General features: G+C 51.7%; 2 protein-coding genes across 4 annotated transcripts in view; one reads left to right on the forward strand and one right to left on the reverse strand.

Annotated features, from left to right (window-relative positions):
* Window positions 1-10993, forward strand: part of Ldlr (low density lipoprotein receptor) — a 40954-nt gene extending 29961 nt beyond the window's left edge. For both annotated transcript variants that reach the window (XM_048795533.1, XM_015489037.2), the window contains exons 11-18: window positions 290-408; window positions 810-949; window positions 1936-2077; window positions 2217-2369; window positions 3046-3216; window positions 7053-7130; window positions 8301-8458; window positions 9198-10993. In XM_048795533.1, the coding sequence (XP_048651490.1) occupies window positions 290-408; window positions 810-949; window positions 1936-2077; window positions 2217-2369; window positions 3046-3216; window positions 7053-7130; window positions 8301-8458; window positions 9198-9233 (997 nt within the window). In that variant the 3' untranslated portion in view covers window positions 9234-10993. The remainder of the gene's footprint in view (window positions 1-289; window positions 409-809; window positions 950-1935; window positions 2078-2216; window positions 2370-3045; window positions 3217-7052; window positions 7131-8300; window positions 8459-9197) is intronic.
* Window positions 10994-18624: 7631 nt separating this feature from the next.
* Window positions 18625-26165, reverse strand: Spc24 (SPC24 component of NDC80 kinetochore complex). 2 transcript variants are annotated; one of them, XM_015489039.2, is made up of 5 exons: window positions 25959-26160; window positions 21089-21233; window positions 20818-20922; window positions 20611-20687; window positions 18625-18868 (listed from the first exon to the last, which is right to left on the reverse strand). In XM_015489039.2, the coding sequence occupies exons 1-5, from the start codon at window positions 26116-26118 to the stop codon at window positions 18747-18749; spliced, it is 609 nt and encodes a 202-aa protein (XP_015344525.2). In that variant the 5' UTR covers window positions 26119-26160; the 3' UTR covers window positions 18625-18746. The 2 variants fall into 2 exon arrangements, with proteins under 2 accessions (XP_015344525.2, XP_048651492.1); XM_048795535.1 differs by lacking the exon at window positions 20611-20687 and having other exon boundaries at window positions 18629-18868; window positions 25959-26165.

Genomic DNA, 26165 nt, shown 5'->3' on the forward strand with positions numbered 1-26165 from the left:
CTATGTTGTTTTTTTTTTTTTTTTTTTTTAGCAGTTCTGGGGATGGAAACCAAGGCCTAATGAGGCTAGGAGAGGGCTCCACCACTGAGCCACACCCCAGCCCACACAAACACTCTAAAGTCCCTCCTGGCCATTTTGGGAGGAAAAAAGAAAAAGAAAAGAATCTGGAGTCCCCAGTGGGGCCTTATCCGGAGCCTTGGCTCCACTTAGGCAGACTCTCGCCTTCAGTGTTGGCAGGAACCTGTCCTGAGGAGCATCCTCATCTCTGTTTTCCCTGTTGTCCCCCCAGCTTTATGTACTGGACAGACTGGGGCACCCCTGCCAAGATCAAGAAAGGGGGCCTGAATGGTGTGGATGTCTACTCGCTGGTGACAGAAGACATCCAGTGGCCTAACGGCATCACACTGGGTACGTTGAAGGGATGCTTGGCCCCACCAGAGTCGGACCCCATCTGGGGGACACAGTAGTGGCCAGTTGCTCCCACACAAGCCCACGAGCTCCCTGAGGTTTAACCCACAGTTTTCCCTCCTCCTGACCCGGGATGTCAGCATGTGCCATGAGGCACTGGGGCGAAAGCCAGTGCCTTCAGGCTCATGTGGTTGGGGCTGCTTCTCTGGGAGCTTCTTTTCTACTATTTCTATGGGGGTTTCTTCTAGGGGGAGCAGAGTGGCCCAATTCCAAGGCTGCACCCTCCACCCAAAAATGGACAGTGCCCTGGAATTTTCTGGCCTATCTGATGATCCTCTCATTCTTGCTGCTGGTACCGGGTATCTGCATGTGACCGCCCCTTGTCCATCTGTGCATTCCAGATCTCTCCAGTGGCCGCCTCTATTGGGTAGACTCCAAACTCCACTCAATCTCTAGCATTGATGTCAATGGGGGAAACCGGAAGACCATCCTGGAGGACGAGAAGCGGCTGGCCCACCCCTTCTCCTTGGCCATCTTTGAGGTGAGACCTGGAAGGAATTCACAGCTCATTTTTCATTGATTTAACTGTCGGAGGTTTAAGCGTGTGGGTAATGGTGGGCACGCCTTGTCTAGTTCCTCCAAGCCAAGACTAACTAGGAAAGCTGCTCTTGACCAAGGAGAGGTCTTAGAACTGAAGATACGTCCGTTTTCTTCTCAACAAATGCGAGAATGGGGACAGGTCAGGTTCCTAATAGAGCCTTAGCGGGGAAACCTGCTCTAAAGAAATGATGCTTGGGACTGGGGATGTGGCTCAAGCAGTAGCGCGCTCGCCTGGCATGCGTGCGGCCCGGGTTCGATCCTCAGCACCACATACAAACAAAGATGTTGTGGCCGCCGAAAACTAAAAAATAAATATTAAAAAAAAAAAAGAAATGATGCTTTATTTGTACCCCCACGTTCATAGTGGCATTATTCACAATAGACACAAGGAGGAAGCAGGCCGGGTATCCACTGGTGAGTACATGAGCACAGTGCTACCCATGCTCACAGCCTTCAAAGGAAGGAAATCTTGCTGGGCATGGTGGTGCACATCTATAAGCTCAGCGGCTTGGGAGGCTGAGGCAGGAGGATCGCGAGTTCAAAGCCAGCCTCAGCAACTTAGCAAGGTGCTAAGCAACTCAGTGAGACCCTGTCTCTAAATAACATACAAAATAAGGCTGAGGATGTGGCTCAGTGGCTGAGTGCCCCTGAATTTAATCCCTGGTTTCCCCCACCCCCCAAAAATAGTGGCAATGAGGATCAGGGTGCAGCCACATGGAAGAGCATATGTTTAGCATGCACGAGCCCTGGGTGCTACCTAGCATCGTCCCCCGAGGAAAGCCTAAAATGGAAATGTGTTTTGCCATGATTGATGCTGTGACCTAGTATTGCTTCTTCCCCCAAAGCCCCAGAAGTTAAGAGGGAGCGGAGGTCTGTGTCCTGTCCCAGTGGCTAATGGGATGGATCATCTTCCTTACCTTCGTACAGGACAAGGTATTCTGGACTGACATCATGAACGAAGCCATCTTCAGCGCCAATCGCCTCACAGGCTTGGATATTGATTTAGTGGCGGAAAACCTGCTGTCCCCCGAGGACATTGTCCTGTTCCACAACGTCACACAGCCCAGAGGTAATGATGGGCAGGCTGCACACCACCGACCCCCACCCCTGAGAAAGACATTTCCCTGCTAGTGCCCTGGAATTTTCTAGACCTTTCTGGTCTCTGATGGTATCTCATTCTCCCCTCATCTTTTTTTCTTCTTCCCCAGGTGTGAACTGGTGTGAGAGGACAGCCCTTCCCAATGGTGGCTGCCAGTACCTGTGTCTGCCAGCCCCACAAATCAACCCCCACTCCCCCAAGTTCACCTGTGTCTGCCCAGATGGTATGCTGCTCGCCAGGGACATGAGGAGCTGCCTCTCAGGTAGGCATGGTTCTTCCAAGCCTTGCTCTGCTCATCTGGGCTCTGGGAGAACAGGGCATCATAGGTCACGAAATGTGGCTTAGTTCTGGAAGCTGGGAAGTCCCAGAGCAGGGGTGAGGGACTTCTTGCTGCATCATAACGTGGGGCGTCACACAGTGAGACAGAGGTCACACTGTGACAGTGTGCTCAGCTTTCTGGCCCTTTTTTGTGTGTGTGTGGTACTGGGGATTGAACCCAGGCTCTAACACTAAGCCATATCCCCACCCCCAATTCTTCCTCTTCTTATAAAGGCACCAGTGTCATGGGGAGGTCCCTCTGGTGTCGGGGGTGTCCCACCCTCATGACCTCATCTAATCCTACTCACCTCCCGAAGGCCCCATCTCCAAATCCAGTTAACATACGAATTCTGGAGTGAAGTTCCCAACATACAAATTGGGGGGACACAGTGAAACCACAGCAGGGGCCGAGGTGTCCGTAGCAACTCCCACCTACAAACACCTGCAAACCTAGTGTCCCACTGTTAGTGCTGGAAGAACAGCACAGACAGCGATGGGTGTTTACATCCCGTGCGTTGGTGGCTGATGGCACTCGCTGCCTACTCGTCATGAGGACCACAAAGCCATCGGAGTGGTGCTCAGGCACGTGGCACTCAGGAAATGCCTATGTATTCCCGCAGAGGCGGAGCCTGTAGTGACCACCCTGGGGCGGTCCACCGTCAGGCCCAGGGTCAGCTCCACAGCCAGGAGGCCCAAGCCCACAGACCACCAACCTGCTTCCAGCGCCCCCTGGCGGCCTGCGGCTGTTCCTGGGCTCACCACCGTGGAGTCGGCGACCATGTCCCACCAAGGTAAAGGCTGCGCCCACCCTGACTCCCACTGTGGTGAGGAGGATTCAGATGGGCCCCTTCAGTGGCTGCAAGCGACTTGGTGAAGAAACGGAGTGAGGGTGGAGTCCTGGCCCCGAAAGGACATCCCTAATTTGGGCTGTATGTCCTGGAACCTCAGTTTCCCTCCCTATAAAATGGTTCTGGTGACAGTATCTGCCCATCTCCTGGGGATTAAGTGAGCTAAAAGGTGGGGAGAGCGTGCGCTGTTGACCCTGAGTTGGACGAGGACTGGGACCAGGAATCCATCCAGGGGCCATGGAGCTATAATACCAGTCACTGGGAGGCTGAGGCAGGAGCATCGCAAGTTCAAAGCCAACCCTGCAACTGAGCCAGACCTTGTCTCAAAATAAAAAAGGATTGCCCCTGGGTTCCATCCCCAGTACTACAAAAAAAAAACAAAAAACAACTCAGAAATCCAATAACAGTTTAATGCAGAGTTTTTTGGTGCTGAGGTTTGAACCAAGGTCTCACACATGCTAGGCAAGGCCTTTTGTTTAGTTTTTAATTTTATTTTATTATTATTATGTTTTTAATTTTTTATTTTATTTTTTTACCTTTATTTTTATTTATTTTTATGTGGTGCTGAGGATTGAATCCAGGGCCTCGCACGTGCTAGATGAGTGCTCTACTGCTGAGCCACAACCCCAGCCCTTATTATTATTATTTTTAATTATTATTAATATTTTTTAGTTTTTGATGGACCTTTATTTAATTTATTTATTTATATGTGGTGCTGAGGATCAAGCCCAGTGCCTCACACATGCTAGGCAAGTGCTGTACCACTGAGGCACACCCCCAGTCCTTTTTATTTTTATTTTGAGACAGGGTTTTACTAAGATGCCGAGGCTGGCCTTGAATTTGTGAGCCCCCTGCCTCAGCCTCCCAAACCACTGGGATTGTAGGTATATGTCATGTCCTTTTGTTGATTTACGTTGCGGGGGGGATGGAACCTCAGGCATACTGAACGCATTTTATCACTGAGCTCCATCCCAGCTCCCAGATCTTGTCTTCTTGAAAATTTGGATGATTTTTATTCATCATGGAGTTTTTGCATCCATTATGGTATTTAAAAATAACATTAAAATAATATTGCAGCTGGGTGCTGTGATGCACACCTGTAATCCCAGCGGCTTGGGAGGCTGAGGCAGGAGGATCATGAGTTCAAAGCCAGCCTCAGCAAAGGCAAGGCACTAAGCAACTCAGTGAGACCCTGTCTCTAAATAAAATACAAAATAGGGCTGAGGATGTGGCTCAGTGGTAGAGTGCCCCTGAGTTCAAGCCCCAGTACCCCCCAAAAAAACAGTATTGCATTATAGTTGGCCCTCTATGCTACATCTACATTTTCAGATTCAATGTAAAATACAGATTGAAAATGTTTGGAAAAAATAATTACATCTGTATTGACCATATATGGATATTTCCCTTGTCATTAGTCCCTAATGATACAGTATAAAAATGGTTTAGAGGGCTGGGGCTATAGCTCAGTTGGTGGAGTGCTTGCCTTTCATGCACAAGGCCCTGGGTTTGATCCCCAGCACCAATAACAGTTACATTGTATCAGGTATTGTAAGTCATCTAGGTATGCCTTAAAGTCCACAGGAGGATGTGCCCAGGTGACATGCAAATAACACCTTATTTTATATAAGGTGCTAGAGCATCCTTGCATTTTGGTGTCTGCAGAGGGGATGGGGTAAACCTGGAACCAACTTCCATTGATGCTGTCCTGAGCTTTTTGGCTCCACCTTCCATTTTGTGGCTGTGGCCAGAGCCTGGCTGTCCTCACCCAACCCAGTGTTGGAACCCAGCTGGTCAGGGAATTAATCAGTAGCTCATCCATTTATCCACCAGGGGGTGCCCACCCATCATCAGCTGCAGAGAAACGGAACTCTTGACTCAGAGCAGGAAAAAAAAGCACATCAGCAAGTTTCAGATCTTTTTTTTTTTTTAATTTCCTTTCACAGTAGCTGAAGGCTTTGTTCAGCCATTAAGGAGATAAAACAGGAACTCCTGTGCCTGAGGGAGAACGGGAAACCTTTTTGCTTCGTGGAGAGGGGAACTCCTAGAAAATACCCCCTCAAGCCTGGTGCAGTGGCGCATCTGTGTAATCTCAGCCAGATGAGAGGGAGGTTTGCAAGCTCAAGCCCAGCCTGGGCAACTTTGCAAGACTTGGTCTCGAATTTAAAAAGGGCGGTGGATGTGGTAGTGTACCCCTGGTTTAAATCCATGGTCCCAGGGCGGGCGGTGGGAGGAAACTTCCACCAATAACCTCACCGAACATTAAGAATGCATCAGTGGATTTAGGACCCTCCGCCATCTCAGAGATGTTTCATCAATGTGAAGCTAAAGCAAGCTTTCTACCTCTGAGGTGAACCTCTCGCTCCTAGAAGACACTTCTCTTCTTCTTCTTTTTTTTTTTTTTGGCGGTGCTGGGGATTGAACTCAGGACTCACACATGCTAGGCAAGCACTTTACTACTGAGCCACATCCCCAGCCCCTAGAATTTTACTTGACCTGATTCTTTACAACCCGAATTTTACTCAACCTGTTCTTTCACTATATCGTCATGTTCTACATTTGTGGATTCCACCAACTGCAGATTGAAAACTTTTGAATCTCAAGATGTTGGGTGTGGTTGTGCACACCTGCAGTCCCAACGCCTGGGGAGGCTGAGGCAGAGCATCACAAGTTTGAAGCTAGCCTGGGCAACTTAGAGATCTTGTTTCAATAATGAAAAATAAAAATGACTCAGTGGTAAAGTACCTCTGGGTTCAACGCCCAGTTCAACAACAACAACAACAAAAATTTTAAATTGTATCTGCCAGGCACGGTGGCACACACCTATAATCCCAGCCACTTGAGAGACTTAGGCAGGGAGATTGCAAGTTGGAGGCCAGCCTCTGCAATTTAGTGAGGGCTTTGGCAACTTAGTGAGACCTTGTTTCAAAATAAAACATAAAAAGGGCTGGGGATGAGGCTAAGTGGTAAAGCACCTCTGGGTTCAATCTATTGAGCACATACAGACTATGCTTTTCCTCATCATTATTCTCTAAACAATAGAGGACAGCAACTGTGTACAGGAGTATTTTCATTGTATCAGGAATTACATTGTCCCTTGAGATGATGTAAAATACATAGGAGGTATATGCTATATCAAAGTGTCTACATTTATTCTTCTGCCATGTATAACTAATTAGAACAAATAAATTAGGGCTGGGGCTGTAGCTCAGTGGCAGAGCGCTTGCCTAGCATGTGTGAGGCACTGGGTTTGATCCTCAGCATCGCATAAAAATAAACAAATACAATAAAGGCATGATGTCCGTCTACAACTACAAAGAAACATTTTTAATTAAAAAATAATAAAATTCATGGGAGAGTGTGCATATGTTCTAGGCAAACACTACTCCTTTTTTAAAAAAATATATTTTTTGTTATAAATAAATGCAATATCTTTATTTTATGTGGTGCTGAGGTTGGAACCCACTGCCTCACACAGCTAGGCAAGCGCTATACTGCTGAGCTGCAGCCCAAGCCCAACTACGCCCTTTTCTATAAGGGAGTTGGGCATCTGTGAATTTTGGTGTTTGTAGAGGTTTCTGGAACCACCCCCTGTGGGTGCTGAGGGCAGCTGTGCTCATGAGTAAGCCAGCATGGCCTGACTTGAACTTGGGAGGGCCTCCATGTTCCCTTGAACTTGAACAGGCTGATGGGATGTGTCAGCCATTCCTTTGCATGACCACTGGCTCTGCTATGTGATGCCTTTCGTATCTGGGCCTCACTGTGTCCCTTCTCCCCCGCAGTCCTGGCTGAAGTTGCCGACAGAGGGAAGGAGGAGAAGCCTCGGAGCGTGGGGGCTCTGTCCATCATCCTCCCCATTGGTAAGCATGGCCCAGCGCAAGTCCCCTGTGACCCCACGCTCAGCCTGCTGGGCCCCCCACCTCCCTCAAGCACGGAGCAGCCCACCATGTGGCCTGTTCACCACCTTGACCACTGGCTATCACCTGCTTCCTCTAAACCCAGCCACAGCCCCAGCTTCATTCATCTAACCAATATAATTAAGCACCGACTGTGTACTGAGCCCACTTCCAGACCTGTACTGGGGACAGAACCAGGAAGCGACGTCTTACCCCTTGGGACTGCCAAGGGGCACAGTCAGGCAGCCGAGGTGCCAGCTAGGGAGAGGGCCGCCTGGGTAGGTGCTCCCAGGGGGCCTCAAGCACACCTGAGGATTCCGCTGTGCCAATGCGGCCGTTTGCAGGTGACCTAACACTGTCCCTCTCGCCCCTGCTAATAACAGTGCAGTGACCTTTCTTTTTCTGAGGAAATCCTGTTGAGGAGGCCCTAGCACACTTGCAGAGACCCATGGCCTGAATTTTGGTGCCCAGTTGTGGGTTGACAGACATGGCAGGTCGGACCCTCCAGACTGGGGGTAACACCCACCTGGGGGTCTTCCCAGCAGAGCCCAGGCCTCTAGAATCATAAAATCCAGGCAGAGTGAGCCCTTGCCTGTCCCCTGGATCCACTGTGGTTGGCACTGTGGGACCCAGGGGCAAAGGCAGGGTTGCCGGGGCTGCCCCGTTCAGAGAGCAAGGAGCTAAGCACCTCCCAGCACTGGCTGTGCAAGAGACAAAGAGCCACCTGCCCCCCTCACCGACTGAGGCCAAATGAAGTGGCCAGGTCAGGCACAGCTCAGCCTGACGTGCTTGAGGCTCTGCATTCCACTCATCTCTGCAAAAAAGAAGAGTGAATTGTGGCCCCATATGCAGAGGAAAATCCTATTTCTAAAAGAGCAGTTCCCCAGTGTGCAGTTAATCGCGGAAGAATCGAGGACAAGCAGCTACCTCTGGCTGGAGGCTCATCCAGTGGCGTCAAGTAGACCTCCGTCCTGTCTGTGGAGGGTTTCCCTTTGAACAACGAGAGAGGGCTGCTTTGCATTCAGAACAAAATCACTATCAGGCCCGAGGCCTGGGATAGGTGTTGTCAGTGCCACTAAGCAGGTCCCAGTCTCAGGGCCAGCCACGTGACAGGGCCACTCTCCCCTCCCACAGTGCTGCTTGTCCTCCTCTGCTTTGGGGCCTTCCTCGTCTGGAAGAACTGGCGGCTGAAAAACATCAACAGCATCAACTTTGACAACCCCGTGTACCAGAAGACCACGGAGGACCAGGTCCACATTTGCCGCAGCCAGGACGGCTACACCTACCCCTCGGTGAGAGGCTTAGGGAGGCCGGAGCCTGGGGCCCCCGCCAGCCCTTGGCAAAAGGTCCTCGAGGGCCAAGGCAGGCCCAGGGTAGACTCTTCTGTCCATGTGCCCGCTCAAGCCTACCAAGCATTGGGCCTTCCCCTCAGAGTGCTGAGTTTCTTGACTGGGAGTGAGAGGGACATCGGATGAGCAAATAGAGGAGTCAGCTGGTGGTAGAGAAAAAGAAAGTCAAGGGCCAGGGTGCAGCTCAGTGGAAGAGGACTTGCCTACCAGGTGCAAGGCCAGAGGATGGCAGAGAAGGGTTTTGAGGGGTTGGGAGCAAGGGGATGTGATTTTAGATGAAGTAATCCAAAGCAAGCTTCTCTGAGTGAGTGGGGAATGTGCAGAATGCAAAAGTGGTCAGTGCAACAGCCCTGAGGTAGGACAGTGCCTATTGGTTTGAGGCCCAGGTGGATGGATTGGAGAGAGTGGGAGGAAGTGAAGGCAGGGAGGTGATAGGGTAGAACCCAGGAGGATCTTGTGGGCTGCAGGGAGTGAGTGAGGTGGGAGCCATGGAGGTTTTTGAGCAGAAAACTCTCCTCAGGTTTTCACCAACGCCCTCTGGTGGCTGTGCAGGAAAGAGACGGTCAGGGACCAGGGTGGAGTCGTCAAGGGCCTGGTCTGGGAGGTGAGAAGTAGGTGGACTCTGGCCATGTTTACTGAATGTTGGACTGATCATTTCCGGTGTTTACCATCTTGTTGACAGAGACAGATGGTCAGCCTGGAGGATGATGTGGCGTGAACAGCTGCTGAGAGCCCAGTCCCTTCCCGGAACCTGTTGCCACTCATGGGCAGGAAGGACACTTTCTCCCGGGGCCCTTGACCACTGGCTATCACCTACTTCCTCTAAACCCTTCTGGCACCCCCAGGGCTTCCGTCTCCTTCAGAGTCAGCAAAGACCAAAGGCGCCGCTGGCCACCAAAGCCTGGTGCCTGTCTGCCAGAGCTTTGTTTTATATATTTATTCATCTGGGAGGCAGAACAGGCTTCTGACAGCGCCGCGGAGCGGGTTCTGCTTGGGGTTTTGGTTTTTTCTTTCCGTATGAAGGAGAAGAGGAAAAGACCCGAGGAGCCGGGATGAGTCTCAGTTCCTCTAAGTTCAGCCCTTTTCTTTCCTGCATCATAAAGAAGAGGAGGACAGTGGAACACAGGAGGAGAGGCAGCAAGTGGCCTCCCTGCTGCCAGAGGGAGCCTGACCCTGAAGGGGAAGGGCGCCCCCTACTGCTAAGGCAGCACCGTCCCGCGCTTTCCCTCGCCAAAGCTTTGCCAGTTCCCCAGGAAAAGCCTGAGTCACCAGTCGCCCTTAATACTCGTGAAGTGCCTGAAACACCCGCTTACCTTGTTCCTGGGGACGCCCTGCCTCCGCCCTCCATGACTCGGCCAGCCCAGGAGTGGCTGTCGCCGGACTGCGCCCTGATCCCGCCCACCGGATCCTGTGCTTCGCTTCCTTTGATCTCCTCGCACTTTTTCAGTTCAGGGTTGTACATTGTGTAAATGTGACATTCTTGTTATTTTGCACTGTTTTCTGTCACGTGTGTTGGGATGGGATCACTGGCCGGAGGTGGCCCGTGTTGGTGAATGCAGGAGAAGATGCATGTGGAGGAAAGAAAAGGTCAGATCACTGGGGACTGCTTCAAAGCCATGATTGCGAATATTTGGAATAGGCAAACCCTCCTGCATTATTATTATTATTTTTTTCCTTTTTGCCAGTGCAGAGGGTTAAACTCAGGATTTTATACAAGCCAGGCAAGCGCTCTGCCCCTGAGCTCCCAGGCCGCTTGCTTTATTTTCTTAACATCTGCCAGGTCACTTCTATGCAAAAGTCCCAGAGCCATTAACCTCCCTGTCTGTGATCCTCAAAGGCTGCGCACGACAAACTCACAGCCTTTCACCCTTTAGGGAATCTCCTCTAGGTCATTTGATGGAACTTGAAAAGCCAGGATTCTTCCTGAAATGGCCACAAATTTTATCATTGCATAGTTGCAGGGATGGGTCAAAGAGACAGGGGCAGCCTCCCGGATCCCCACACAGAGACATTTGAAGGGACTCTTACTGGCTCAGTACGCAATGATCAAACACTGTGACTCCCGTAGGAAACTGTGCTGGTCTTTTCTTTCTGAAGCATGTAAATAGATCCCTGTGCAGCTGGTAGCACTTGTGGTTATGTTTGCACTTTGTATATTTTTGAATGTTATCATATATATATATATATATAAATTATTTATTTTTGCAAACCCTGTTTGCTGCAATCGTTGGTGACATTTCTAGGGGCTCTGCATTAGGGGTAGTGGTCTCTGAGATGTCTCATCTTTATGTACAAAGATTATTCACACGGACTGGACCGTGTAGCTTGTTTCAGGAGAGTGACATCCAGGTGTCCTTGTAGTTGCTTCAGGGGTATGGACACTTGCATTTTAAAACACTGTATAGATTTTTTTTTTTATCCTGAATGTCTTACTGTGATAGATTAAATTTCTTAAATGAGCCATCTGGCTAAACCTGATGTGGTATTCCTCTATTTGCTTTCTTCCTTCATTGAGTAGTGGACTAGAGTCCTCCAGAGAAAGATCCAGAAAGGAGCACAGAATGGGCTGCAGCCTTCATGGAGTGCTGTGATTCCTTGTGGGTGATGTCACGCTCGCTGGTGATTTCATACTCCACCAGGGGCTTCTGTGAGTTAGGGCTTTGCCAGATTCCCAGCTCCATCCATTCACTTGATAAACATTTATTGAGTGCTTACTGTGTGCCAGGCACCGTTCTCAGCATTTGGGACAACTGTACGTTGAGTCCTACTGTCTTCATGGAGCTAACATTTTAGATAGAAGAGGAAAAATAGATACAGCTAACCCTCCATGTACAAGTTCCACATCCTTGGATTCAATCAACTGCAGATACAGATATTCGGGAAGAAAGGTTGTATCTGTGCTGAATGTGTGTGACATTTTGCCCTGAAGAGTAAAATGTAACAGCGATGTCCCTGGCATTCACCTGGCAGTGGGTATTACAAGTCACCTAGAGCAGATGTTGGGAGGATTGCGTGGGTTCTACGCAGATGTGATTCCATTCTATATAAGGGATTTGAATGCCAAAGACTTTGGCATCTGTGGGGGTCCTGAACCAATCCCCCACAATAAGAGGGAAGATTACAAATAAGTATCTGAAAGGAATGTTCTGGAAAAAATTAAACACGGCAATGGGCAGACAAATGATTGGCAGGGAGAAGGGACTTCATCTAAGGAGGGCATTTCTAAGGAGGTGACTTTTGAGTTTGTCCACAAGCAAGAGAAAGAACTAACAGGTGGAGACTTGAGTGTTTGGTTAAAGGAACAATGTCCCAGCCCCCCTCCCTCCGGCACTTGGTCCCATCAACACCATCCCCCTCTCTTTTTCTCTTCCTGTATTTTTTTTTTCCAGTGCTAGGGACTGAACCCAGGACTCCCTGTACACTTGGCAAGTGTTCTACCACCCAGCTACACCCCCCCAGCCCAAGGCCTACACTTCTGAAGGACTTTTCCCTTCACGCCCTTTTCTAGACTGGTTGAGCTAAGATGAAGGCTAAAACTGACGGTCACATTCAGTGCTCGATATGAAAATTAAGAGATTTCACAGCCCAGTGCAATCATAAATTCTGTCAATCCTGGTCTTATTCCATGGAGGGATTGTCTGGTTAGAGTCCCGGGTCCCTGGGCACCAGCACAGCTGCCCACCTGAGCACCCTGCCCCTCCATCCCCTCTCATGCTCCCCAGCATTCCCTGCCTGGGCTTTGAGGGAGCTTCAGAGCTCTTGTCTCAGAGCAGGTACAAATCAAAGCCTGGGTGGCGCTGGCGTATCAATTGGGGCAGGGCCAGAAAGAGCCCCGCCGGGCATGGTGGTACACAGCCATAGTCCCAGCCACCTGGAGGGCTGAGATGAGGATCACCTGAGCCCAGGAGCTCAGGACCAGCCTGGGCAACATAGGGAGACCTTGTGTCTAAAAAAGTTTAAAGGAAAAAGAAACAGCCTACAGCAGACAAAGAACTTAAGCATTGAGGATGTCGCTCAGTGGTGGAGCCGTTGCCCACCTGCCTGGCACAGCCCTGGGCTCCATCCCCAGGCCTGGTGGTGGGGTGGGAGGAATAGAGGAAAAGGAAGGCTAAAAAGACAAAACAGAAAAAAAAAAAATCACAGGGAGGTACCAGCTCACACTTCTTGGAATGGCTGTAATTGGCAAAACAACATGAAACAACAGAAATAACCAATGTCGGCAAGGATGTGGAGAAATCGGAACCCTGGAGCTTGGCTGGTAAACTGAAGGGGTGCAGCCACTATGGAAAGCAGTATGATGATTCCCCTCCCCGCAAAATCATCCAATTACCATAGGATCCAGAAATCCCACTTTGGGGTACAGACACAAAGACTTGAAAGCAGAATCTTGAACAGACATTGGCCCAGAAACACCATTCCTAGCCCAAAGGTGGGAGTGACCCACGTGTCCAGGAGGGACAAGCTGTGGTCCCTCCACAGAAGGAAGAGTGACTCAGCCTTTGAAAGGAAGGGATTCCTGGCATCCTACATAGGGCTGGCCCTCCAGGACACTATGCTCAGTGAAGTAAGCCAGGCACAAAAGGGCAAATCATGCCAGGAGCGGCATCCCAGCAACTAGAGAGGCTGATGCAGGAGGATCGCAAGTCTGGGCCAGCCTGGGCAACTTAGCTAGACCCTGTCTCAGAATAAAAAATAAGAAAGCCTGGGGTTGTAGCTAAGTGGTAGAGCACCCCTGGGTTCAACCTCCAGTATCAAAAAAATTAAAAATAAAAAGAGAGGATGAGATGAATAATATCATTCCCCACACAGGAGGTCGCGCAGTGGTCAGATCTTGGAGACAGGAAGTAGGATGTTGGGAGCCAGCCACTGGGGAGGGGATGGGGCCTGAGTGCTTACTGGGGACGGTTTCAGTGTGGGCAGATGGAAAAGTTCTGGAGATGGACATGATGCACAACAATGGAGACGCTCCTAACGCCATGGATGGTGCATTCAAAAGGGTTCTGATGGCAGATTTTATATTGTGTATTATCAGAAGTAATACACTTCTAGCTGGACAGAGTGGCGCACAGGCATAATCCCAGTGACTCAGGAGACTGAGGAAGGAGAACATCACATGGGAGACCAGCCTAGCAATTTAGTAAGACCCTGTCTTAAAAAATAATTAATTTAAAACAATTTTGTACTGGGGATGGAATGCAGGGACACTTAACCACAAAACCATATTCCCAGCCCTTTTTATTTAATTTTTTATTTTGAAACAGGGTCTCACTAAGTTGCTTAGGACCTTGCTAAACTGCTGAGGCTGGCCTCAAACTTGTGATCCTCCAGCCTCACCTCCTGAGTCGCGGGGGGGTTCTAGGAGTGTGCTACCGTACCTTTTAAAAAACCAAATTTGGAGGGGCGGGCAGTGAGGCAAACTGGAAGTGAACAGCCGCAGAAGCTTCTGGAAGGGTGGAGGGTGCCGCAGAGGGTAATATTGGAGACCCAGAGCTGCTGGGAACCAGACAAAGGATCTCTGCAAATGTTGTCCTGGCAATGACAGGGGGCAGACCACAGCCCATCCCTGCCTCCTGGCCCCCTACCAGCGCCTCCCACTGGCTGAGCCCAACGGGAGCCACTTGGTAAAGGAGCCTGGGAAACCAAGGGGGGACACACCCGGCCAGCGACCTCGGATAACATCCTGGCCTTGCTCTGATTCTCTGGGTGTCCTTGGGCACCCTAGAGCCTCAGTTTCCCCACCGGAACCCAGCTCGATGCTAATCCCGGTGGCCGGGCCTCGCGAGGGGGTGGGGGCTCTGCAGTGGCCGGAGACAGGCACGGGGCCTGCTATCTTTTCGGTGTCCACCGGGTGGCACTTCCTTCCTTCCTTCCGCCTTTTGTTTTGGGAAAGTTCCAAATCGCCTCCGGGAGAGAAAACCGAGCAGCCTACACGGGCAGCGTCCGGGGCCTGCACGCGGCGTTCGATAATTGCTTGATTGAATGAATCGATGCTCAACCGTGTGGCAAACAGGATCAACGAGCCGGGGTGGCTCCAAGTACAATGGGGAGGCCCGGGAGGGGGCGAGGGCGCTCCGTGGGGGTGAGGACACGGGTGGCCCAGGCTGGGCAGGGAGGCTGGGAGCAGGGCTGGGGTGGGCAGGGTGGCCCGAAGAGGCCAGAGGGGATGGACATTCCTGACGTCTGGCCCGGGCTGCTTACTGCGGAAGAAGTTACGGAAAATCTCGGGGGGCTGGGGGCGTGGCTCGGTGGTGCTTGCTTAGCGCCTGGGTTGCATCCCCAGCACCGCAAAAAATAAATAAAATTAGACAAAAAGAGCAGAGCTTCTCAGGGGTTAATTCTGCTTCTCATGATGGTTCCCTGAGGGAGGGACAGTGACAGCTGCCCATTTTAAAGAAGGAAGAGGGGAGGCATGAGGTCCCTGTGGCCGGGTTTGATGCTCTCTGCCTGCAGTTCTCTGGGTTAGAAGGGGCCCTAGGGAAAGGTGTCCGCTGCGGGCTGGTCCCCCCGGGTCTGCAGGGTTAGGGGTGCGGGCCCTGCAGGGTTAGGGGCTGTGTGCGCATGCGCGCACGTGCGGATGGCGTGAGCGGTCAGGGTCTCTGTTGTCCCACTTGGAAGCTCCCAGGTCTGGCCAGGACAGGATGGGTAGTGGGAGGAAGCAGCTTCCCCAGCCTGACTCCTGACTGGCATCCCCCGGCTGCCCGCTCCTGCCCCCTGGGCTGACGTCCCAAGGCGTCCCAAACCACAGCTGTCTGCGGTGAGTCAGCCTGGAGCCCACGGGGCTGCACACAGGGCTGAGGGTGGAGGCGGGCGGGGTGCTGCCCTGACCCCAGCTGGCTGCGCCCCACCCCGCCCCCACTTGCAGGCAGTGATTTTCCGTCATGAAGGGGATAAGCAGCTGAGGTTCTGTGTGACATGGCCCAGTTCATGTCACCCCACTGAGCAGGGCGGCACTCTCAGGCCTCCTGGGTTTCGTCCAGCTGCCCTCCTGGCAGCTCCCATTTCTGTGCTAACTCCTGCTCTGGGAATGGGGGTGTCCCTTCTTGCTGAATCCTGCTTCTCCCTGAAGCCTGGGTGCCTCTGGGATGGGGCTTGAGGGACTTGGAGGGAGATTTGGGGGTAAATAGTGAGATCAGTCACCAAGATGGCCCAGGCTGCTGCATGTGACTTATGTCAAGAGCTCAGTGGTAGAGCCCTTGCCTAGCATGCACAAGTCCTTGCGTTTCATCCCCACCACACACACACACACACACACACACAAAGGGGAGTGGTCAACGGCAGGCAGGTTCCCTTGGATCACTACAGGAATTTGAAAATTCTCCCCACATTCCACTGTGGACTGCAGGCCCAGTGTGATCAAGGTCCCCTCCAGGCCAGCTTCCTTGTTGCACTTTGAGCTTTCTGTCCCCCTGCCTGGGAGTTTGTCTCTATACCTTTGTTCCCTGGGGACTTAGGTCTGGGCCCAGTGACCTTCCATCCTGGGGCCCCCTACAGAGTTCTCCCTCCCACAGCGTTTTATTTTCTTTAGTTCATTTATCACCAACTGAAATGATCTCATTCATGGTCGGAATTAGCAGGACATGCTCTGGATTCAGAGGACTTGGATTCAAACCCCAGTTCTGTCACCTGCCTGCGAAACCTGAGATTAATGGCTTTATCTAGGGTTCCTTCACTGCCAGAAAACACGCGGCCAGGCCCACGGCCCTTGCAGGACCTCGTGTGGCCTTTACTGGGTGTGCTTCTGCGGGAGGGCTGGCGAGACCTGGGCAGCGAGCCTACATTTCTGAGGAACAGGAGAGGCCACCAGGAGCGCTGAGAGTGCAGGCCACAGGAGGAGGCAAGTCACCTGGAGGCTCCAGTCTCAGACCCAGTCATGCCCACAACCCACCGCCAGTCCTCTTGGCTTCTTCTCAGCTTGTCGAGGGCAGCAGGAGGATGGTGGCTTTGCATTCCACCACCTGCGCTGGAGTCCGGCCTCTGGACTTGGACGCCCCGCCCCTGTTTCCTGTCTGTAGATGGAGAACAACCTTGACCCTGCCTTTCCTAGTTCTGCAGGGTGGGTTCACAGTAAGGGACACCAGATGCCAGGCCACAGGAGGGCTCAAGAAAAGGACATGGCCACCCGTGCGCTGCCCTTGCTCAGTGGCCTAGCACCGTCTTGAGGATCCACCTCTTCCCTGCAAAACCTGGGAGGGCATCAGGAGACGCCCAGCTGGGGCCACCAAGCTGATCTCAGGGCCAGTGCGAGGGCTTGGCCTGCAGACCTGGTACAATTGTGGTTCTGTTTTCCAGGGAAGAAACACTGATGTCAAGCCAGGCCACCTAGTGACACCACGCCTGCAACAGGACAGCAGGGCACTGCAATGTCAGCCTGATTTGTCCCCTTTGGGGCTCCAGCATGTGCGGCCATGGGTTCCACTGTGAACTCCCGCTTCCCTCCTGGGTGCTCTGCATTGAGGACAGACCCCTCACAGACCAGGTCCCACCTGGGAAGCGGAGATGACCCCTCAGCTCAAGTCTGATCTCAGGCTAGAAGTGAGAGCTGACCCTGGGGTCCCAGCAGTGCGGTTCAGAATCCAGGGTGTCACTCCTGTGACTTAAGGCAAGCCCCCAGACTGTCCGTGCCTCAGTTTTCACATCTATAAAGGTGTCTTGGGTGGTGCTGGGGCCAAGTCCCCGTCTTGCAAGTGACCCGATTCCTCATTCCCTGGTTGTGGGGACTTGAATTTCATTCCTACCTCAGCAGGTCTGGGCCCAGTACTTCGGGAGCCTCTTGAATTCGAGAACAAGCTAGTGGCGATGGGACGGCTCTGAGAGAACCACCCGGGTGGGGGTGGGGCTTGGGCTGGAGGCTGCAGGCCGAGGCTGTCCTGGGCACAAGGCCAGCGCTGGGCAGTGAGTCAGGGCCCAGGCATGGGGAGAGCAGGGGCCTCCCCGTCCCTGTGAGATCAGGCACCTCCCTGCACCCGCCTGCCGGGCCCCACTCGGCCACGTTCCTCACCCACTCGCTCCCTCTGTAGGTCAGTGCTTGGGTTGGCCAAGGTGGCAGAGAAGCCGGGGAGCAGGGTGAGGGGCACATAGTCCCTCTGAGCTTGGGCGCAGCCTCCCTGAAGGGACTGTCTTCTTGGGGAAACAGGTCCAGGATGCTGGGGATGAGTGGCCAGCAGGGGACACCCCTCGGCCCCCTCCCAGAACAAAGCCAGGCTTCTCCTTCAGGAGGGAGAGCTGATTCTGGGGGAGGAGGGCACTTAGAGCCTGGGCCAGGGCCAAAGATAAAAGCTCCTTGTGTCCTTATCTGTGCCCTGCAGCCTGCCAGTCTGTTTGCAAGACCAGAGGGAAACACGCCTCTTCTCCACCCCTGGACTCCGCTGTGGGCTGGGGCTGATGCCAGACTTGCAGACTGGCCTTGTGTGTCACTTCTCCCAGGGACACCCAGCAATGGCTGAGACATGTCCTGTTGTCATGAGAGAGCAGGAGCTACTAGTATTCAGTGGGCGGAGGCAAGGAAGGCGCTAAATGTCCCACATCATCCAGGACAGCCCTGACAGCCTAACCTGTCCCCCGTCACTGGGGCTGAGGAGGGAGAGCCACATCTGCTCCCAAACCTTGCTTGAGGTTGGCTGCTGGTGTGGATGGGGCTCTGCTCTCCTTTCATGTCCAAGAACCTGGGGTGCCTCCCAGTGGCGGGAGAGCACTGGCCTCCACACAGGAGGCCTGGTTCCATCTCCAGCATCAGGGGAAGAGAAGTGCACAGACTCTGTGGTCCTAGGCTACAGTGTCATTGTAAGGGGAGGTTAAGTCAGGGCCCTACAGCTGTGTAGCCCGGGTCAGGCCAAGATCCCACCGCAAAATCAGGGAGAAAAAGAAACATTGCAGCCAGGCACAGTGTCCCAGGCCTATAGTCCAGCTGCTCAGGAGGCTGAGGCAGGAGGATCCTACCAAGTTCAAAGCCAGCCTCAGCAACTTAGGGAGGCCCTAAGCAATTCAGAGAGACCCTATCTCAAAAGAAAATATGAAGAAGGGCTGGGATGTGGCTCAGTGGTTAAGCGGCCTTGGGTTCAATCCCCACTAACAACAACAACAACAAAAGGATAATAAAAACTCCTTTTATATACAAACATTTTTTTTCTTTTTTTATTTGTTCTACTTAGTTGTACTCACAGCAGAATATATACACATATTTAAACTGATCATCACGGAGCTACCCACTACCCGCCAAGGCCGATTCTGCAGGTCACGAGGCTCCTGGCTGCCACTCGGTGTCTACCAGGCTCCAGAGGTAGTCACTGATGAATTTCTGGGAGAGCTGGGTGCTGTCCAGGTGGATGGGCTGGGCCACGCTGGGGCCGTGATGGACTGAAGGTTCCAATGCAAGGAAAACCCCTCACACACCTGGCCCTTCCACAACCTGGGGGCGGGGAGGGGACTGCCATTTTAACATTTGATTTTTTTTTAACTTTTGAGAAAGGGTCTTGTCTTGCTAACTTGTTGAGGCTGGCCTCGAACTTGTGAATGTCTTGCCTCAGCCTCCAAAGTAACTGGGATTACCTGGCTTGGCCAGCCTTTAAAAAAAAAAAAAAGTTTAAGATACTCAGGTCTAACACAGTGGAAAAACAAACCCCAAAACAATACCACCAAAACAAAAAAGATATTTAGGGGGGCTGGGATGTAGCTCAATTGTAGTTTAAGATTATGGGTTCAATTCTCAGCACCCCTTACAAAAAGATATTTAGAGACTAAAATACATTTTCATGAAGAAAAAATTAACATGCTATCTTCTTAAAAAGTGTGAAGTACGTACGGCTGCGTGTGGTGGAGCATGCCTGTAATACCAGCAGATTGGGAGGCTGAGGCAGGAGGATTGCAAGTTCAAAGATAGCTTCAGCAGTTCAGCCAGGCCCTGTCTCAAAACTGGCTGGGGATGTGGCCCAGTGGTGAAGCACCTCTATGTTCACCCTGGGTTCAGTCCCTGGTACCAAAAAAAGTAAGGGGCTGGGGCATGGCTCAGGGGTAGAGTGCTTGTCTCCCATGAGCCAGGCCCTGGGTTCCATCCCTAGTACAACAGGAAAGGGAAAAACAAACAAACAAAAAAACCCAAAATACAGAACATTTCTTTAGTAGGGCATGGTGACCTGTGCATGGTTTTGGTCCCTGCTATTGGGAGGTAGAGGCAGGAGAGTCCCTTGAGTCCAGGAGTTAGAGGCCAACCTGGGCAATACAGGGAAGGCTCAGTGGTAGAGTGCTTGCCTAGCATGGGTGAGGCACTGAGTTCTATTCTCAACACCACATATAAGTTAATAAATAAAGGTCCACCAACAACTTAAAAACATATTTATATAAATAAATACATAAATACATACATACATACATAAATATATAAATAAATGTGACAGAATCCACACCTTACCCACATTTAGGTCCCGTTCTTGGCGTTAAGCACCATGACAGTGCTGGGCAACCTCACCACCATCCATCGGCAGAATTTCATTCCCAAACTGAAAGTCTGTCCCCATGGAACACCAGCCCCCCTCTGCCCCTGCTCAGCCCCTATGAAGTGGCCGCTGGCCCGGTGGAACTGCTCACAGCTGGCTGCCGCTTCTCTCCCCGGCCTAGGGTTCTCAGCGGCCTCTAGCCTCCAGACCTCCTTCCTTAGGGCGGTGCCCCGGGTCCCGGTGGAGCAAAGCTTGCTCATCAACTCACCTGCTCACGATGTCAGACTGTCTCCTGGCCAGCTGTGACCAACGCTGCTGTGAGCGGGACACCAAGACTGCCACACCCTGCTGCTCTCCCTTCTTTTGTGTCTATTCCCAGTGGCAGGACTGCTGGATCCCAGAGTGATTCTATTTCTAGTTTTTGTTTTGTTTTTTTAAATATTTATTTATTTATGTATCTTTAATTTTAGGTGGAAACATTAGTTTGTTTTTGTGTGGTGCTGAGGTTCGAACCCAGTGTCTAGCGAATGCTAGGCATGCACTCTACCACTGAGCCACCACTCCAGCCCCTCGATTTCTAGTTTTTGAGGATCCCACACACTGTGTTCCAGAGCGGCTGCACCCCTTCATATTCCCACCAGTTTCTCCAAAAAAATAAAAGGATACTGCCTTTGATCACTCCTGGCTCGCTCTCGTAATCCCACTCTATTTTACTAATTCGGTGATACAGTTGAGCCACATACCTAGACAAGGGCGGGAGGGGGGGAGGGAGAGAGAAGAAAGTTACCCCTGCATCAACTTGAACCTGCAGCCGCAGGACGGGGCCGCAGGCTGAGCCCCAGCACACGTTCCTAGAACCTACACGGAACCTACACGGCAGAAGGGATGATGACGGTCGTGTCCTCATCAACGTCCCTCTCCTGTCTTTCCAGATCGGCCTCCAGCTCCCTGAGCTCCTGCTGCTCTCCGGTGAGCTGAGTGCGGCAGGTCGTTAAGGACCCCGGCTTGGAAGGAGACCACCGCACTGCATGTCGGGCCCAGGCACCAGGATCCCAGGGCTTGCTAGGCGAGTGCCCGCCCCGAGCCACACCCCAGCCCCATGCAAGGGATTTCTAGGGAGGACGATGGGCACGGTCAAGGATATAGGAGGCTGGCCTGCAGACGGGCATCGTCCTCAGCCGCCCTCTGGAGCTCGGCCTCCAGCTGCTGTAGCTCCGCATTCCCCTGGCAGTTGCGCTCCTTTGAGTGGAGAAGGCTTTGGGCCACCTCTTCCTCTGCAGCCAGTGTCTCTGCAGAGGGAGAGAAGGCTCCTTGGGGTCTGTCCCCCCACCCCCAAGAGGTCCCAGGGAAGGGCATCCCACCCCCCACTGCAAGCTGCATCGCCACTTCAGATCACAAGTCCATTTCCAGAGTTGCCGTCAGAACTTGCACATTTTTGCCACAACACATTTAAATACACCAAAAATTGTGAAATATGGGATCTGGCCCTTCTCTTCTCCCCCCCCCCTTTTTTTTTTTGGTGGGACTGAAGACTGAACCAGGGGCAGCCCCAAGCCCCTTTTATTTTGAGACAGTGTCTCTCTAAGCTGCCCAGGGTGGGCTTGGCTTGTGATCCTCTTGCCTCGCCTCCTAGGGTACTGGGAATACAGATGTGAGCCACCATATCTGGCTCTGGTCCTTCCTGTAACACCTGATCTTTTATTTTATTATTATTATTATTTTTTTTTGAGAAAGCGTCTTTCCATGTTGCCCAAACTGGGTTCAAACCCACAATCCTCCAGTCTCAGCTTCTGGAGCAGCTGGGATTACAGGTGTGCGCCATCGCAACTGTGTGGATTTGGTGGTACTGGGGATGAACTGGAGCCTCATATTAGGCCCCAGCTCTACCATCAAGGTGCACCCCAGCCTCTAATCATAGTTTACTACAAAAACAAGTCGTATCAGGAAGCCTAGAACCCCGGGACTCAGTTTCCACTTCCTAGTCACCATCCAAGCCTGGCAGCTCCTGTCTGGCTCTGATTCTCTTCCTTCCTTGTGAGAGTCCACTGTTCCTCCAAGGCCACCCAACAGTTCCTAACTGTCCCTCTGCTTTGACTTCTCCCTGGGTCAATATGCTAATTTGTTCCCCTCTGGGCCTTGAGTGGCTGCATTAGAGGATGCAAAGTTGTGCCCTGCTCAGAGAAGGCTCCATGTCTCCAGGGTAAGGCTCAGAGGCACTGTAAGGATGGCCTTAGGCCTTAGCCTAAGCAACTCCATTTTAAAACTCCAGTTTGAAACCTGGCAGGCAGCCTACACCAGGCAGCCTACAGAGCCCTCCATTATAAACAAGTCATTTCTCCCCACCCTGAGGAGCTCAGAGTGAAGCCTCTGTCATGTTGTCCTCACCCCATAAGGGGGAGAGGCAAGAAAATCAGGGTGGGGACCACCAGACCAGATGCTGTAACCCCAGGGCAAATAATGTCACTGAGAAATCCCGTGGGAGCTGGTAGGGATTGAAAGGGTGGTCAGAAGCCCCAAATTTTAGTATAAAAAAGCAAATGAACAGACATTCAGCCAGCCGACACTGATGCCCTCACGCTGAGAGCCTGATGAGGACCTGGACATCCCAACTCTTCTCATCTTTGCCTGTTCCTCAGCATCTTCCTCACTGTTCTCAAACTCTACAGCCACATCTTGATGGTGAGAACCACTTCTTCTCCCTAGGACCCTATCCTCAACTGGCTGTCAGCTCCACCCTAGGAGAATCCTGCCTTGGGTCCTGACCTGATCAGGGTGGTCTGAGTGAGTGTGCATCTGCTAGACTTAAAGCCTAAGGCTTGAGACTTTTGACCTGACACTTAGCTTAGTATGCAGAGGGAGTGTCTGTCAAGTGTATTTACAGTGCTTAGAATTAATCTAGAATTGTTTGCTGTGAACTGATTCTGTCTACTGCAGTGCCTAGCATTAAGGATTCCCATTTTCTTGATTAAGAACCTATAGAGTAGAATTGTATTGAGTGATTTGAGTGAATAAAGCATTGAAAAGGGCAGAAGCCCGTGGACATTCTTTATGCCTAAGTCACCCTTTGCCCATCGCGACAGGCACCTGAGAGTCTTTCTTTTTGGTTCTGACTTCGGGCCTCACCGTGGTGTCCATGCTGTCCTAGAACTTCTGGGCTCCAGCTATTTTTCCTGTCTCCACCTGCGGAGTAGCTGGGGCTTCAGGCAGGCACTGCCGTGCTGGCTTCCCGAGGACCCTCACCAGCTTCTCACCCTGTCACCTGCTGTCCTCCCCACCCTTCCTTCTTCAAAGGTGGAGTTTCACAGTTTTCACAGCCCTGGGCTCCCTTCTCCTGTGCTCCAGGATGTCCCTGTGCTCCTGCCTCCAGGCACACCCAGCCTTCGAGATCCCCTGGGAAGCTGGGCAGGGTAGCAACGGGCCTGTAACCCTAGGTACTCAGCCACTTGGGAGGCCAATGCAGGAGGATCCAAGTTCAAGGCCAGTCTTTGCAATTCAGCGAGACCCTGTCTCAAAACAAAAAATGAAAAGGACTGGGGATGGGGCTCAGAAGTAGAGCAGTGGATTCAATCCTCAGTACAAGAAAATAAACACAAAAATAAGGTTCCCTGGGAAACGAGCCTCTATGGCAGGTGGGCTGGCCCACACGCTGAATGATTTATCCCTTGTTTTCTTCCTTGAATCAGAAACCACATCTTTTATTCCCCATATATCTCCAGACACTACCCGGAATAAACACATGTTGAACAGAATACTGAGAAAAATCAAAAACATCTTAAGAAGGCTACTGTGTTTCTTCTAGAGTCGGAGCAATCTGCCAGCCCACGGAAGACACAGGTTAAAATGCTTCCAAAAGGGCCTGCATTTAAGTTCTCAAAAACTGACGTTAATGTTTCATCAAAGTATTTCGTGTGGCCAGGTGTGGGGGAGCACCCCTGTTATCCCAGAGGCTGGGGTATCGATTGCAAGTACGAAGCCAGCCTCAGCAACTGAGCGAGGCCCCACAGAACTTAGCAAGACCCTGTCTCAAAATAAAAAGAGCTGGGAATATGGCTCAGTGGTGGAGCACCCCTGGGTTCAATCCCTGGTACCAAAAAGAAAGAAAAAAGTATTAGATGTATTTGTGACAACCTAAACACACACACACACACTCCTGCAGCACTCCGACCCTCGAGCAGCCACTGTGAACTCCCAGGGGTTCTCCCTGGCACCGACATCCACATTTAATTCGCTTATGTGGCCATTTCTCCCCATGTCTGTGGGGGATGATGCCAACCGATTTCCTGTCCTGATGGCGGGGGGCTGGCTGGCAGACAGGCTTCCCACCCTTCACCACCCTCCCACTCAAAACTCAACATCCCTCCTTGCTTCTTCCCCAGATTGATCTCCCGCTGTGGGTGTCCATAAGGCAGCGCTGTTTGCTGGCGTGTTGACCAAGTGCCATGGGATGACCCAAGAGTTCTTTGTCCAAGCATTATCAAAAGCCCTCTGCAGAGGGTACTTTTTATTTTTATTTTGTCTGGTGCTGGAGGTGGAACCCAGGGCCACACACATGCTCAACACTCCACCACTGAGGCGAGTGGTTAAACCCATCTCTCCATCTGGGAAGCAGAGAGACTTGCCCACTAAGCACACAGCTCCTCACCGGATGTGCACGGGGTCTGTGTGCCTCAAAGCCCAGGTTCCCTGGAACAATCTCAGTCCCTTCAATCCCCAAACCATCAGTGCAGGGGAAAGTAAAGAGGAGGGAGGGGGCCGGGCGCAGGGGCCCACGCCTGTAATGCCTGTAATCCCAGTGGCTCCAGAGGCTGAGACAGAAGAATCATGAATTTGAAGCCAGCCTCAGCAATGGTGAGGCGCCAAGCAACTCAGTGAGACCCTGTCTCTAAAATACAAAATAGGGCTGGGGATGTGGCTCAGTGGTCGAGTGCCCCTGAGTTCAATCTCTGGTACCATCCCCCCCCAAAAAAAGAGTTGAAAACAATCTTGAAGAGATACATGCACACTCGTGATCATAGTAAAGCATTATTCAAAATAGCCAGTGTCCACTGACAGACTACAGATAAACACAGCGCGGGCATCCATACAGTGGACTATGATCCCCTACAAAAGGAAGGAAATCTTGTCACAGGCTGCAGCGTGGACAAACTTTCAGGACATTACGCTAAGTGGAATAAGCCAGTGAGCAGAGGGCAGTTGCTATGTGAGCTCACTTACCATCACAGCCAAGTTCATTGAGATAAAGTGGAGTGATGGGTGCCAGGGGCTGGGGAAGTGAGGAGGGGTGTTAGTGTTAATAGAGACAGGGCTCCAGTTTGTGAGGATGGAAATTCTAGATATGCATGGTGGTCCCCCAGCAGTGCGAATGTACTTAATTCTGCTGAACCTAGTGCTTAAAAATGACTAAAGTGAACTTTGGGAGGTTGTTCAGTGACAGCAACAGGCTCAATGTCTGGACCCCATCCCTGCAAAACACACACACACACACACACACACACACACACAAAGCTAAAATGGCAAATCTTACGTTTTTTTTTTTTTTGGTGGGGGTGGAGGGGTACAGTTTACTGGGGATTGAACTCAGGAGCACTCAACCACTGAGACACATCCCCAGCCCTATTTTATAGTTTATTTAGAGATAGTCTCACTGCGTTGCTTAGGGCCTCACTTTTGCTGAGGCTGACTTTGAACTCATGATCCTCCTGCCTCAGCCTCCCGAGCCGCTGGGATTACAGGCATGCTCCACTGTGCCCTTCTCTTATGTTAGGGTTTTAATTTTACCAGACCAAAGAAAACTTAATAGCCTTAAAAAAGCAAGCAAGTGGTAGAGTGCTCGCCTAGCACGTGTGGGGCCCTGGGTTCGATCCTCAGCACCACATAAAAATAAATAAACAAAATAAAGCTATTTGTCCATCTACAACTAAAATAAACAAACAAACAAACAAATAAGCAAGCAAGCAAACAAAAAACTCTGGCAAGGTTAACTGCAGTGACAAGGGCAGGCCCTTCCTGCTCACCTTGCAGCCGCTGCTCGGCGCCGTCCTGCGTCTCCAGCAGCCGCTCCAATATCTGCTCGTGGCGCCCCAGCAGCCGCCGCTGCTGCGCCTCGGCGCGGTTAGCGCTCAGCAAGCTCAGCAGTCCCTGGCTCACCTCCTCGATATCGCGGAAGGCAGCCATGACGACGCCAGGACCAAACCCGCGCAAATTTGACTGCCCGCGGGGTA

The sequence above is a fragment of the Marmota marmota genome, unplaced genomic scaffold, assembly GCF_001458135.2.
Source record: "Marmota marmota marmota unplaced genomic scaffold, marMar, whole genome shotgun sequence".
Classification (NCBI taxonomy): Eukaryota; Metazoa; Chordata; class Mammalia; order Rodentia; family Sciuridae; genus Marmota; species Marmota marmota.